Source organism: Oryx dammah, unplaced genomic scaffold, assembly GCF_014754425.2.
Source record: "Oryx dammah isolate SB20612 unplaced genomic scaffold, SCBI_Odam_1.1 HiC_scaffold_4, whole genome shotgun sequence".
In the NCBI taxonomy this organism is placed as follows: Eukaryota; Metazoa; Chordata; class Mammalia; order Artiodactyla; family Bovidae; genus Oryx; species Oryx dammah.
Window position 1 is genome coordinate 75,811,075 of NW_024070188.1, and position 15,939 is coordinate 75,827,013.

Sequence of the window (15,939 nt, forward strand, 5' to 3'; positions counted from 1 at the left end):
CCTTGGTTTAGAAAAGTGAAGGGGAGCCTGTATCAGAGTTTCAAGCTATATGGAGATCTCCCCGTTTATTTTCTATGATTGCTTAGAGGCAGAAAGATAAAAGAAAGCCTTACAAACATCCTGAGTCCGGTTTCAGATAAAGTGTTCTGAAAGGTGAGTCTTTTTATTCCCTGACCCCCAACCCCAACTTCTCTGTGACCTTGGAGACACAAGTTCACAACAGTTGCCAGGGCAGTACCGACCTCTGGGTAACACAAGGACCATCAAGGGAAGACACTGCTTGATGCAGTCCCCAGGGAAACGATGCCAGGAGCTCAACGAGCCAAAAAAGAGGAGCTAAAAATGCTGAACACACACAGTTTATCACCTGTTAAACTAGATCACCATCCTGGTACCATACCTCCCATACTTCATCCCTGCTGAGCTCTGGGTACCCACGTATGCACTCTCTCTGCCAATGGGAAGTACCCAGCCCCGGGAAACAAGCTCTGCAGAGGGGCCCGAAGCCTCAATTTTCTCACGTCGGCACCCACAGCTGAGGGAACAGTGAGGACCGTTGACCTGGCAGGCGCCCCAACTAGAACTTTGAACATGCAGTTTCTGAGAGGCCAAAGGATTTGCAGAACCCTCTGTGCCTATTCCTCATGAAAGAAAGATGCCATTTTCATTCCAAAGACGAACATGAAAGCGCTGGCCCCACCTCACCCCCGACAAAATCCAACAAAAAAAAAATTTTTGAGGGGGAAAAAGAAAGATTTCTTCATGGCTGCCACAGAAGTGGTTTCAGCGGGCGAATTCCCCAGGGGCAGCCAGACTGAGGGGAGGGATTTAGTGCTGGGCTGACCCGGTGGAGACGTCCTTCAGAGAAGTCATGTCAGGAGAAGGAGGCTGAATATCTCAGGGCGGTGCTTCAGGGCCGCCCTCTCACTAACAACTCCATGTCTCAAGGAACCAAACTCTCTCTGTAAAGGGCCAGAGAGTAAGTGCCTTACTTAATGAGGCTGGCAACGTTTTCATGTGTCTTTTTTAGTTTTACAACCCTTAGAAAATACGAAACCTGGGACTTCCCTAGTGCTCCAGTGGTTAAGACTCTGCCCTTCCAATACAGGGGGCATAGGTTTGATCTCTGTTCAAGCAACTAACACAGGGAACTTGTAGTGTGGTAAAAAAAAAAAAAAAAAAACAGTTAAAAAAAAATGGACGCCATTCTTAGGTCAAGGGCCTACAAAAACAGGCCACAACCTGTAAGCGGCCAACCAGTTTGCCTTGGTCTATAGGTTGTGACCTTTGTCAGGCATCTTCAGGGTCCAGGTGCTCTCACTCCCATCCAGCTAAGAAGATGGCGAGAGTCTGGGGAGGTGAGGTTCTGAGGGAACCGCGCCTGGTGAGGCAGCAGGGGTGGGGATGGCAGCTCAGAAATGCAAACCCAGGAGATGCTCGTCTGTTCCTGCTTATTGATTCCCGGGTATCAGCAGGGCTTTCAAGTTCCTAAGAGTTCTTCTCCTTCCCAAAAAGGTAAAAAATGAGTGTGGGAAGAAAATGTGGAAAGCTCTTCTCAAAAACCATTTCTGAAATCAATTAGGAGCTGAAATAAACAACAATGAACTGTCCAGCATTATCGTCCCTTAGTGCTTGCCTTGCAGTGTGCAGCCCTTACATTGTTGTGGATAATCCTCATAACAAACCCCAGGCAGTGGGTACTATTATTATCCCATTTTACAGAGGAAGAAACTAGGGAACATAAAGTTTAAGTAACTTCCTCAGGTTACAGGACTAGGAAACTGCTGAACTGTGGGTTGAGCCCAGGTATTTTGGCTCCGGAGTCTCTGCTACAGGTAGACCCTTTCTAGGAAGGGGTTTGTGTTTTATTATCAATTTCTTATTCCGATCACAGACTCACTGGGGATGGGAGAAGAAGACGAGGGTCTGAGCCTCTCTCAAAGCCTGGTTTTAGGTGGCAGAATCTGCCAGGAGGTTGTTGAGTAGGAGCAGATTGTCAGGAACAAGGAGAGCAGGGTGAATCTGTGGCACCTGCTCTGGTAGAAGCTGCCTGTGACTTCCCGGGCTTCTGCCTCCATTCTTTCTGTGATCAGGCTGTCCCAGATATATTCACCTGCGAGCAGGGTGACTTCTGCAGATGGAGTAAATTTAGGAAGTGGAGGTTTTTCCTGAACAAGAGTCCCAATTGGAGGACATCTCTCCCGAGAAGGCTCTTCTCCGAGGATTCAGCAAGTCTCCCGATCTGGGAGGCTCCTCATCTCAAATCAGGGGCTTGTACCACCTCTGCTCATGAGTCCTGGAACCAAGAATAAATCCAGGATGACTGCCTGGAGTGGAGTCAGCCATTAAGATTCTGCCACTTTTAATACATGACCTGTCACAATTTATTTTGGGCATATCAAAAAAATTTAATTAAAAAGCAAATCAAATGTCTCATCTTGAAAGAAAAGAATTACCGTTTTCTTGTCTTTTAAAATTATTATTAGTGCAGCAATTTTGAATCTCAAAACCAAATCACGCTCCTTGTCACAAGTTAAATAATGTGTTGGAAATTGTTTCTTCCCCTAAGACTCTATTCACATTGTTAAGTTTTGAATTTTATATATCTTTCTAAACTTTTCCCTTGCCTTTAACAATTATCAGTTCTCTTTCTACTAAAGTAGGGGCATGTTCATCTGTAGCAACATAGATGGACCTGGATATTATCATACTAAGTGAAGTAAGTCTGAAAAAGACAAATACCATATGATATTGCTTATATGTGGAATTGAAAAACTGAATGATACAAATGAACTTATTTACAAAACAGAAACAGACTTGTAGAATTACAGAGTGAATTTATCCACTGCCCCACCTCAGCGGGTAAGGGCAGGTAGGGATTAGATTGGGAGTTTGGGACTGATGAGTACACACTGCTATATTTAAAATAGATAACCAACAAGAACCTACTATACAGAACAGGGAGCTCAATATTCTGTAACAACCTAACTGGTTGTTACAGAAAAAGAATAATTGAAAATAATTTGAAAAAGAATAGATACATGTGTATCTATTATACATGTATATAATTCGAAAAAGAATAGATACATGTGTATGTATAACTGAATCAGTTTGCTGTACACCTGAAACTAATACAACATTGTTAATCAAATATACTCAAATATAAAATTAAAAAATTTTTCAATGGGGATGTTAAAGAAACCATTTAATATCTTTTTTTTTTAATTTAAGAATATATTGGTTTTGCCAAACATCAACATGAATCCGCCACAGGTATACACGTGTTCCCCATCCTGAACCCTTCTCCCTCCTCCCTCCCCGTACCATCCCTCTGGGTCGTCTCAGTACCAATAAAATATTGTAATTAACCTCCAATTAAAATAAATAAATTTATATTTAAAAAATTAAATTTAAAAAGGGAAATAAATAAATAAATAAATTTAAGAATATATTGAAACATGTATAATATACATGAAACGAATCGCCAGTCCAGGTTTGATGCATGATACAGGATGCTTGGGGCTGGTGCACTGGGATGACCCAGAGGGATAGTGTGGGGAGGGAGGTGGGAGTAGGGCTCAGGATGGGGAACACATGCACACCCGTGGCAGATTCATGTTGATGTATGGGAAAACCAATACAATATTGTAAAGTAATTAGCCTCCAATTAAAATAAATAAATTTATATTTAAAAAAAAGAATATATGACAAGACTTCCATGGTGGTGCAATGGATAAGAATCTGCCTGCCAATGTAGAGAACACAGCTTCAATCCCTGGTCTGGGAAGGTCCCACATGTCTGGGAGCAACTAAGGCCATGCACGCAGCTACCAAAGCCCACGTGACCTAGAGCCCATGCTCTGCAACCAAAGAATCCACCTCAGTGAGAAGCTTCGCACTGCAACTGGAAAGCAGGCCCTGTTCTGCAACTTCAGAAAGTCCCTGTGCAGCAACAGAGGCCCAGGGCAGCCAAAAATAAACAAATAAAAATTTAAAAAAAAATAATAAATGCTTAGACATCTTCCCTAACAAATATAGATTGATCTCATTTTAAAAAATAGTTGCATTATAGTAAACACTTTATGTATGTGCTATAATTTATTCAACAAACTCCATGTTGACTGACATTTAGTTGCTAAAAACTAGTGATAATAGACTAGTTCTTGTTCCTGACCGGCAATGGGACAATTATCTATTTATCTGGAAAATAACAAAGTGGTTCTTTGCTTTACAGCAACTACAAAAATAATTCCAGATAGATTAGAGACCTACTCATAGAGAATACATGCAAAAATCTGCATAATCTTACAGTGGAAAAGGCTATCTTAATATACAATAGCCAGAATCTCAGAAGGAAGAAGAACATGTCATATTTGATGACATAAAAATTAAAACTTCCTGTGTGACTAAAGGAACTGTACGTATAAATGATATGAATTACAGGGCTAATTTTCTAATATGCAAAGAGTTCCTTGGAAATAGTATTAAAAAATTGTTTTAAAAAAGCAACAGAAAAACAGAGAATGAACTGGAACAATGGTCAGTCATACAACCTGGTCATGAAAATGCACATTTTACAAACAGCGAGCTGAGACTTCCCTGGCAATCTGGTGCTTAAGACTTTGAATTACCAAGGAAGGGAACATGGGTTCAGTCCCTGGCTGGAGAACTAAGATTCCACATGCCACAGGGCACTGCCAAAAGATTAAAAAAGAAGAAGAGTGAAATAACAATAAAAATAAAAGAGCTAATGCTGCCTCAATCATGCAATATTTTAGAAAACAGATAACATCTAGTCCAGACCTTCAGAATTTGTCTACACAAGGGAATCACCCAGAGAGCTTCAGACAGACACTAACTGGAGACCCATGATTTAACTGGTTTGGGGTGATGCCTGGGGTTCTACATTGTAAAAGTTCCCTCAAAGAGTATAATGTACAGTTTCTGAACAGTATTAATTTGGGATGAATTCCCACAATTTGGAAGATACCGCTCTCGATTTAGGGAGGATCTCTAAAAAGGGTTCTCTTCTCTAATTTGGGTGGGGTTGAAAATCATTACTACTTTTCAGAACATAATCTGGCAGAATTTATTATAATTTATTAAAGTTTAGAATATACATACCTTTTTGATTCAGTAATTCCACCTTGAACAGCACATCTTGGAGGAAATAAAAGCAGCATTATACAAAAGATGAGCATGAATATACCTGCAAGCATGATTACCGCAGCACTGCTTAAACAGCAAGTCTGAAAGGAAACAACAGTTGAAAAAAAAAAAAGACTCTGAGATGTCCAATGCAGAGAAAATAGACACATATGTATTGATATGTCTGTGGAATATTGGTAAGTGAAAAATGCAAGTCACAGAACAATAAAAATAGATCCAATTTTAAAAAACATACGTGTATGCTGTTTTAATGAGAAAATCAAAAGACAGAAAAGTCACATCAAAGTAGGAGATGACTAAGAGGGAGATAGAAAATTTTCCTTTAGAAAACAAAAGAATGTTTTGTCATTCAAATAGTTGATCTTTTAAAACAGTCTTTAAAATAGACACATATAAAAAAGAGACAGAAATGGGATTTATTCTAAAATGTATTAAAACGTATAACAAACTAGTATACTCTACTATACTTAATAATGAATTAAGTATATTTAATAATGTATAGTATAATAACATATAGTAGTATAATAATATATAATATAATAATAAGTATATTATACTTAATAATGAACTAAGTATAATAGTATATAATTTATACTATTATATCATTATTTATATTTATACTATTTATACTATTATAATAGCATAATTTATACTATTGTATCATTAGTATATATATCAATAGTATGTACCATATACTATTAATAATTAATAAAATAATTTTATAATTAATAAAATAACATTATTAAAATAATTAACATAATAATTTATACTATTATATCATTAGTATATCTATCAATAGTATATATAGTAAGCCAGAAAGAAAAACACCAATACAGTATACTAACACATATATATGGAATTTAGAAAGATGTTAATGATAATCCTGTATGCAAGACAGTAAAAGAGACACAGATGTATAGAACAGACTTTTGGACTCTGTGGGAGAGGGAGAGGGTGGGATGATTTGGGAGAATGGCATTGAAACATGTATACGATCATGTAAGAAATGAATCACCAGTCTAGGTTCGATACAGGATACAGGATTCTTGGGGCTGGTGCACTGGGATGACCCAGAGAGATGATATGGGGAGAGAGGTGGGAGGGATGTTCAGGATTGGGAACTGATGTACACCCATGGCAGATTCATGTCAATGTATGGCAGAACCAATATACTATTGTAAAGTAAAATAAAAATAAATAAATAAAAATTAAAAAAACAATGTGAATCAGCCTTAAGTATACATATATCCCTTCCCTCTTGAGCCTTCCTGTGTTATAGACAGCAACCCCCTGCTCTGGCCCCAGTTATCTGTTTTACACGTGGTAATGTATGTTTCAACGTTACTCTCTCAATTCATCCCATGAGGTTTTTTTGGAGGTGATGCAATGTTCTAAGATTGACAATGGCATTGTTTGCACAATTCTGTGAATATACTGAAAACCACTGAAAAACTTAAAAAATAATAAAATAATTTAATAATTAATAAAATGATCAATATTATTAAAAATAAATTTATTTAAAACAAAATTATTTAAAATAAATAATTAATATAATAATTTATACTATTGTATCAGTATATCTATCAATAGTATATATCATATACTATTATATCATAATTTATACTATTACATCATTATTAATATTATTATATATCTTATATTTATATATAGTTGCTGCTGCTGCTGCTGCTAAGTCACTTCAGTTGTGTCCGACTCTGTGCGACCCCATAGATGGCCTCCTACCAGGCTCCTCTGTCCCTGGGATTCTCCAGGCAAGAGCACTGGAGTGGGGTGCTGTCGCCTTCTCCAATATATAGTTGCATATATACATTATTACTACATTCAGTTATACTATATACTGCTCTTAATATCAGAGAAGGCAATGGCACTCCACTCCAGTACTCCTGCCTGGAAAATCCCATGGATGGAGGAGCCTGGAGGGCTGCAGTCCATGAGGTCGCTGAGGGTCGGACACGACTGAGCGACTTCACTTTCACTTTTCACTTTCATGCATTGGAGAAGGAAATGGCAACCCACTCCAGTGTTCTTGCCTGGAGAATCCCTGGGAAAGGGGAGCCTGGTGGGCTGCCATCTATGGGGTTGCACAGAGTCGGACACGACTGAAGTGACTTAGCCACAGTAGCATCTCTTAATATAACTATGTGCTGCTAATATAATTAACTACATACTGCTAATATAATTAAGACAGCAATGGAAAAGTAGATCAAGAACACAAGACAAAGTCCAGAATAAAAAAGTCCAGTTTTATACAGAAAGCTATTATTGGATGAAGTTGACATTACAAGTCAGTGGGGGAGGTTGTTTACACAGCGTGGTGTTGTGGCAGCTGGTGAGAGTTAAAGGGTTCCAAGACAAGGAAATCCAGGGCAGTGGTGGCTTGGAAACCCAGCTCTAGAGCCAACAATGGGCAGAAGTTTCCAGGTGACTCTGATGCTGCTGCTCTGGCACATAACACTGAGTCGTGTCTGACTCTTTGTGACCCCACGGACTGTAGCCCACCAGGCTTCTCTGTCCGTGGGATTCTCCCGGCAAGAACACTGGAGGGGGTTGCCATTCTCTTCTTCAGGGATCTTCCCGACCCAGGGATTGAACCCGGGTCTCCTGCATTGCAGGCAGATTCTTTACCATTTGAGCTACAGGGAAGTCTTGCTGACCTGAACCACACAGGAAACACCACTGACCTGGACAGACTGCTTGTAGCATGATACATCCCTACTGTTTCTGGTCAACCTGTAAATCCCACAAGGAGGTGTGGCATCGGGGGTGGGAGGTGTGCTGCGCCAGGTGGTTTGGGGTTGAGGGTAATGGTCTGGACCTGTCCTCGGTGTTGGCAGCTGTTTGGCAGCTTCACTTTCTGTGTCCAGCCACTCACTGCCTCAAGAATGTGTCCAGGAGGATTTAAGCTTGGGCTGGGAACATGCATCTGTGAGGCCCTGATGTGAGGATTCCTCCGGGAGATTTGAATTTCTTCTAGACCACCTATCGCATCAGATGCAGGCATCTGTGCAGCTGACCCAGGACTTTCTTCTCCTGATACAACTGGGCTTTCTATATTCTGTTATGATCCTGCTTCTGTATTAGGTAACAGGTAAAAAGAGAAAAAAAACTGCATCTGAGTCCTTTTACTATGACCATATTTTAGATAGATTATGTCCAAGTCCCACTGGCATCCTTGGTTCCCCAGATTAAATGTTCTTCATTGTTTGACCTGTGTTACAGCATATCGCCCTGTTTTTCATTAGCCAATTTTCAACTTTCCAACTTCCTTAGCCTTCCAAGATGCTCCTGCCTGACCACAGAGTTCAAGTGAATTCCTCTGCTTCCCACCTTCTACCCAATAGCAGACAGAACTCCCCCTCTGTCTGAGAAGCCCTCAGCTGCCCTGCAGAGAACAGGCTCCCAGAAGTGTCCCCTCAATGTCCCCAGTTCCTTCACTTGCTCATCTGAATGAGGAGGGTTCTCCCCGAGTTTATGCCCCTCTGTGATATTCCCAAATAGATTTCTGGTGGATATTTTAAAACTCTGAGGGACAGGTCAGTGAGGAGCCAGAAACTGAAGCATAAAAGTCATTCCTTTTAGGTTTCATCACCTCTGGGTTACTTGAGGTACAACAGTCGGTCACAATTATCACAATATATTATTAAATCTAAAATTGAAATGGCCACTCTGGGTGAAGCCCCTTCTCTCACTCAAATTAACGTCTTAGTGCTGCATCTGACTAAGCCGAAAATTGCCTCTGTGTGCTTGCAAACCACTCTACCTGCCTCCACGTCCACGGACTCTTTCAAAACACACCCCTCTGTAACATTGCCCAGGTGACAAAGATGGCAAAGGAGAGGAAACTGGTTGACAGAACCTGAAGACAGAGCGAGCCAGGCTTAATTTCCCTTTTCTCTTCCAAATTAGAGATTGCTTCTGTTTGGTTCCCTTCTAGTGTCCTCATTTATCCTTTATCCCAAATTTCAGGACAGAATGGGCAGAGGAAAATACAGATGCTCTTGTATGTCAAAGGCCCAGGGGTGGCATTTTAATGGGTAATGACACAGGAAGGGATGATGGTTCAGCGGCAACTTGACTCCGGAAGAGTTTGAAGAATCTTTGCCACCCACTGCTGCTGCTGCTAAGTCGCTTCAGTCGTGGCCGACTCTGTGCGACCCCAGAGACGGCAGCCCACCAGCCTCCCCTGTCCCTGGGATTCTCCAGGCAAGAACACTGGAGTGGGTTGCCATTTCCTTCTCCAAAGCATGAAAGTGAAAAGCGAAAGTGAAGTCGCTCAGTCGTGTCCGACTCTTAGAGACCCCATGGACTGCAGCCTACCAGGCTCCTCTGTCCATGGGATTTTCCAGGCAAGAGTACTGGAGTGGAGTGCCATTGCCTTCTCCACCGGGCATTTAATACATACTTGTGATGTGAGTATACGTTGCTATGCCTGGGGATTTGGGGTTCTATTCAGCATATCCTCTGAGAGAGTTTGATTTCTGTCTAAGTCCCTAGGGGCATATTTGGTGATGGTGGACTGGTGGGCGGGGGCAGGGAACCCAGCTATTGGGACTGCTCTCTGGTCCATCCAGACCAGCTAAGACCCTGCTAGACCCTTTCTAGTCGTGATCAGCTCTCATAAATCTATTCCCTCCACCTTTCTTTGCTTTATGATCTCTTAAGTGGCTTGCCAATAAAATTTTGTAGCTCTAATTTCTTAATATTTGGCCCTAGGGCACAGGCTGTAAATCTGTCTGCCCCCACCTGTCTTTTGACAGTAAATCTCGGCCCTCGGCTTGCTGAACTGCCCATCCAAGACTTCTGAAGGCATCTCTTCTCAGTTCTTACAAAAACAAGGGAAGCTGAGCCGCCCCGTTTTCCAGGAGGCCACATTCCTGCTCCCTGGGCACAGTTTCCACAAAAACCTTGCACCTCTCCGTGGACGTTTCAGTAAGTCACTACTTTTAGTTTTAACTCTTTATTTTCCCCCCTCTTCATCCTAGGTTTATGGGTTTTCTCTTCCCTCAGTTTTTCTAACATTTTCTGTTTGTGCAGACTTCATTACCAAGATATTATTAATCCCACCCTTCATCTCTTCACCAGGCCCTTCCTGACTCACCACTTGGCGAGGGGCATGACTCCCTACCTCTGGGCCACAGCAGGGCTCTGGACAATCCCTACTCTGGAAGTCAGAGCCTCTTTAACAGCCATCAGTGTCCTTCTAGTCCCTTAATATTCTTCCAAAGCCCCTTTCTCATCCACAAAGCCTTCACTGACCATCTCTCTCTCTGCTGCCAGGGAAGCTGCTGGGACAGGCGAGGATGCTTCAGATGGTACCCTGTGTCCCCTCCTTCATTAGGCACGGAGACTGTGTGAGCTCTAGACAGAAACACTTGTCTTATCTGTGGCTGGCTTGGTCTTTGCTGGACGGGTCCCGTTGCCATCTGGGGGAAGACAGCACCTCATGGTTTTCATTCTACTCTCACAGGGGATTCCCACTTCTGTCCTTTTCCAATGTCCTTTCCTCTAGGTCTTGAAAATATTTAATAGAAATGCATATGATGCCTTCCAGTCAGTGTTTCACAGGGGTTTTAGAAAGGCAGAAATGGGACTTGAAGACTTGTCTTAGTCAAAGCGACATCACTTTCTCAGCCACATTTAATATATGACCCTTCAGTGTTGGGGAACGTGTGCCATGTGGAGAAGTGACTCTGAAGGTTGTGGGCTGGTCTCCACCATGACTGATGCCTCCTTGTGTGGTGATTTCCATAACTGGCGACACATGTCTCTTCAAAGGCCAGTCTGCTCTAGAAACAAGCCCAGGGCCTCCAGGTATCCAGAGCTGGGGTGACTGGGAAGTGAGGGAAGAGCCCAACTGAAGAGGAACCACCTCAGATGAGGGCACAGGGCATCCTTCAACTCCAGTGTCCACCCCTGCTCACAGCCCTCCCAGAAGCAGAAGGACAGAAATCGTGACACACAGGTGTGTGTGTCTTCTTTAGAAAAGAACATCTCACCTCCGATCTGTTCCCTAAGCAGGAAAGAAGGAATAACTTGACATTATAGAGCAGGAGTACACCATGGGAGGTAAGTTCAGTCCAGGGAAGTCAGTCTAACAGTGATCTACAAAGGCAACAGGGAGGTGGCTTGTGAGCCGAGTCTTGCGAGGCAGGAAAGAATGAGTAGCGAGAACAAAAAGTTGGAGCTAAGATGGTATAGAGGAGTGCTTTCCACAGTTAGTAAGACTTAAAAAAAAAAAAAAACAAAACCACCACCACCACCACCACCAACAAAAAAAAACGGGCTTCTCTCATAGCTCAGCTGGTAAAGAATCTGCCTGCAATGCAGGAGACCTGGGCTCAATCCCTGGGTTGGGAAGATCCCCTGGAGACGGGAACAGCTACACACTCCAGTATTCTGGCCTGGAGAACCCCAAGGACTGTATAGTCCATGGGTTCGCAAATAGTCGGACACGACTGAGCGACTTCCACTTCACAGGATTAAAAACCACCTCAGGCATCTGTTTAAAATGTCAGCTCCCAGGCTGGACCCCCAGAGACTTAATTAGAAGGTCTGCTGTGAGCCCAGAAATCAGAAAGCCTAAAAAAACCTCTGAACCCCTAGGTAAGAAGGCACACAGGCTATGAACAATATGAAAACTATGGAAGGAAATTCCAGGTAATTCTGAGTTTCTCAGTCGGGTTTAAATTCTCAGTTTAGAGCAGGATTTGTAAACTAATAACTCTGGGAGTTAGGCTGGTGCAGGTAATAAGGGAGGCTCATAGGCCGTTTGTGCAAATGTAGTAACTGTCTCCTCTTGTTCTTCAAAAGAAAGCAGTCACATCACTCTAGCCATTACTGTCATGTGGGAATATGTGTTCAGGACATGTGAGCTTTCCACTCGCAAGAGAAGCCAGTAACTTGGATTTTAAATAAATCTTCCTCCTTTGATTACTCAACGGTGGATTAAATAACCACGAGCACCAAACAGCTCCATGAGAGCCGCGAGTTGGCAAGATGAGATGGACAGAATAAAATCTGACTGTCTGAGGACTTGAATGATAAACTAAAATTCTATTTCCTCCACTAGATGATGAAAACAAAATTCTGGAGCAAAGAAGGGGTCTGAATGGAAGCGTGTTTCAGGGATATTCCCGTGGTTTTTTGGTAAACCTTGGGATGGAATGGAGAAGTGGCCTCAGTCAGGAGATCACAGGTGGTTGTTCCAATTGTGCAGGGAGAGCAGAAAAGAAAGGAGAATAGGAAAGGTATGAAAGATGCTGGGAGGCACCTGGGAGACGGCTGGGAGATGTGACTGGCCCTGGGAGGAGAAGGGAAAAGTTATCCAGAGTTCCTTCTGTCTAAATATGCACTACCTCTGTTCATCCTTTTTCCCTTTTTTTTTTTTAACATACACTTATGTTTCAGCTTCATTTATTCTACAAAAGAAAGATAATTTAGGTTGCATTCTGGAGAAGGCAATGGCAACCCACTCCAGTACTCTTGCCTGGAAAATCCCATGGACAGAGGAGCCTGGTAGGCTGCAGTCCATGGGGATGCTAGGAGTTGGATACGACAGTGAGTTCACTTCCACTTTTCACTTTTATGCATTGGAGAAGGAAATGGCAACCCACTCCAGTATTCTTGCCTGGAGAATCCCAGGGACAGCGGAGCCTGGTGGGCTGCCGTCTATGGGATCGCACAGAATTGGACACAACTGAAGCGACTTAGCAGCAGCAGCAGCAGCAAGTTGCATTCTGAGAAGTGCCTGCTTAATAGGGAAATTTAGACTCATTTCTTTAGGAAGGAAAAAATAAGCACAGACAAAATATTTCATAGTATCTGTAATAAATGCAAATAAATTGATACAAACAAAACTTGGCTTTAGCAAACTGTACATACATAAATATCATTTCTTTTACTATAACATTCAACTTTTTTTTTCACATAAAGCCTTCCATGATTTTTATTTATTACATCCAACATTTCTTTATACCTTTAAAAAAAAGTGCCTTTTCAGATTTACAGCTTGTGCTTCTAATTGCAAGGTTAGAACATCATGCCCCCAAAGAAAACAAGGTAAAAAGGAAGCTGCCATATAAGCTCTTAAAAACTGTGTGTTACAGGGTCTTCAAATCTCTTCAGCACTGGTTGGCTGGTAGATTGTTCGATGCCAGCATGATGCTCAGGTAGCATCACTTGTTGAATGGATGGAGCAGCACCACGGGAAAGCTGCCCAGATGGTCTCCGGAAGTCCCTGGGTACACACAGGATGGGCCAAGGGCCCAGAGTTCACGGGTCCAGGGAACGGTAGAAATCTTGACTCTCTTGAGTGCTGAGGCTCAATCAGAATTTCTTCCCAGCTTCTGTCCTCTATGTGCCCTCCCCCATCACCACTTAACGTCGCCTCCGAAGCTGTGATTTGCACACATGGGAGGCAGAGGTGGGCATCAGCAGCCGTACCGAGGGCATCCGCCAAGACTCACGTCCTCTCTTTGCTCATTTGGGATCACCCTGGGCCAAATTCCTCCTTAGGCGACCAGCAGCAAGCTGTAGAGAGCATCTGCTTGGTTCAGAGAGGAGGAGGGCCATTTGTGTATCTGAGCATGGGGTGGAATGATCGGGCAAAATTGTTGGAGAGGGCACAACTGTAGTCTTCCTCTGACATCGGGACAAGGCAGGCCAGCCCGATGAGAAGCAGCAAGAGGAGCTGAAGAGGGAGAGCCGCTCGGAGGACTCTGAACAGGAAGGCTCGGCCGGACCGGGTTGGCCGAGGCTCAGAAAGGGAGGAATCGGAGCCACTTTTTATGGACCTGAGAGAAGAATCGACATCAATAACTCAAGTATCTGCAGTGTTGGGTGGATGCTGCTGTTTGCTTCCTCCCCTTTGGTTAGGCTGAACACAACCCAACCTGGCAGTTAGCTGCCAGTCTTCTGCAGTAAACCCAGGTGATCTACCCACCACCAAATGAAGAGTTGTTTGGAGACTGCACTGATGGAAAGGCATTTAGTCGGTTAAAGGTAACTAACTGGGTGCAAATTCCACCCCTCCATTTGGCAAAACCTTTTCCAACAAAGATAATTGCTTTACACACACTCCACCAGCATAAATTAAGTAGACCCGGGATAATTAAAATGTAGATGTTTGATGCAGTACATTTTTGGTGTAAGAATATCAAGAGCAACATTAGGCACAATTAGTGGCTGTCAGGATGACACAAGGTCTTCCTCCCGTCCAGCGGTCCTGGACGTGCCAGAGTCCATGTAGCAAGGACAAGGACAGCTGCAGTCATTTTGCACAGACCCACAGAGTTGAATTAACCTTAGAGTATACCCTGGTTTCATCTTGCACTGAGTCAGCGACTGGCCCTAACATTAGCGGATTCCAAGGCTGTAAGAATAAGCGTAGCAGTGGAGTCAGTCTACACAATGCAGGTGCTGAATGATACTGAATCCAGGGTGATCCTTCTGTCACTGGCTCCATCAATTTGGGAAACAGACACACTGTTTCTGAAGATAGATTGTGCCTTGAAGGCTCCTTCTAGACCCAATGTTTCACGTTTTCCTATCTCCTTAAATTTCCCCATCTACTTTTGAAACAGTGCATTAGAGATGAAGCATGAACTTCAGAATTCATAAGACTGCCTGTGAAACACTGAATAGGGAAACAGGCTCTGGGTGGGGGGTACTGCTTTCTCTTTGTAAGCATCCATTAATGTTTTGGTTACTAGTGCAGAAGAGGAGGAAAGCAGTGTTATTTACAAGAGGAATTGTGTACACACACACACACAATACTGCAGAAGTAGAAAGAACAGATGTACCAAGGAGACCCCCTCCCCACACCTAGACTGAATTCTCTAATGGTTTGATGGTAAGGGCATTGATTGTGAGACCACAGGAGAGGCATACAGGTATGAACTCTGTATTGGTTACTCTGTATGCTTATCTCATGAGAAAACACTCTCCAGCTACCTTGAAAAGAAAAGTGAAAGTCGCTCAGTCATGTCTGACTCTTTGAGACTCCAGGGATTATACAGTCCATGGAATTCTCCAGGCCAGAATACTGGAGTGGATAACCTTTCCCTTCTCCAGGGGATCTACCCAACCCAGGGATCAAACCCAGGTCTCCCTCATTGCAGGCAGATTCTTTGCCAGCTGAGCTACAAGGGAAGCCCAAGAATACTGGAGTGGGTAGCCTATCCTTTCTCCAGTGGATCTTCCCCACCCAGGAATTGAACCGGGGTCTCCTGCATCTCAGGCGGAGCTATCAGAGTTACCTTATTAGCCATTAATTTCGGAAGCCAGATTACACCAGTATCAGTGAGGAGTGGCACCAAAGAAAATGTTAAGATAAAAAACAGAAGTAATCCCCTTAAAAGGGAACAGAGGGACTACTCAAAACTCTTTCATTAAATTCACAAAGAAATACGTGAAACAAACAGTCTAGACCAGCCCTGTAGAAGCTCTGAGCAGCCGTGTACTATACTGGGTTTCTATTGCAGCTCTCAGAGCGTGATTGAAAAAAACAGACCCCTGGCCTAAACTGGGACTGTGTTCTTTTCCGGTCTACAAACCGTGAACAACTGACTTCACCTCTATGCTACAACCTCTTCTTCAAATCCTTCAAATTAGACTAGACAGGCTTCCAACTTGCAAGCTCCATGTTTTATACACTTTATGTCTTCTAGTAATTGGTGAATGTAAAGAGGTTACCAACTGGGAGGCCACAAGAGTTCAATCACCATCTAGTGGTCAAACTGATTAACTGCC

The 15,939-nt window shown here is 42.9% G+C and overlaps 1 protein-coding gene across 16 annotated transcripts in view; it reads right to left on the reverse strand.

The window, feature by feature from the left end:
* Nucleotides 1-12,998: 12,998 nt before the first annotated feature.
* SYNE1 (spectrin repeat containing nuclear envelope protein 1) overlaps nucleotides 12,999-15,939 on the reverse strand; it is a 494,970-nt gene continuing 492,029 nt past the window's right edge. For all 16 annotated transcript variants that reach the window (XM_040238711.1, XM_040238710.1, XM_040238708.1 and 13 more), the window contains one exon: nucleotides 12,999-13,982. In XM_040238711.1, the coding sequence (XP_040094645.1) occupies nucleotides 13,947-13,982 (36 nt within the window). In that variant the 3' untranslated portion in view covers nucleotides 12,999-13,946. The remainder of the gene's footprint in view (nucleotides 13,983-15,939) is intronic.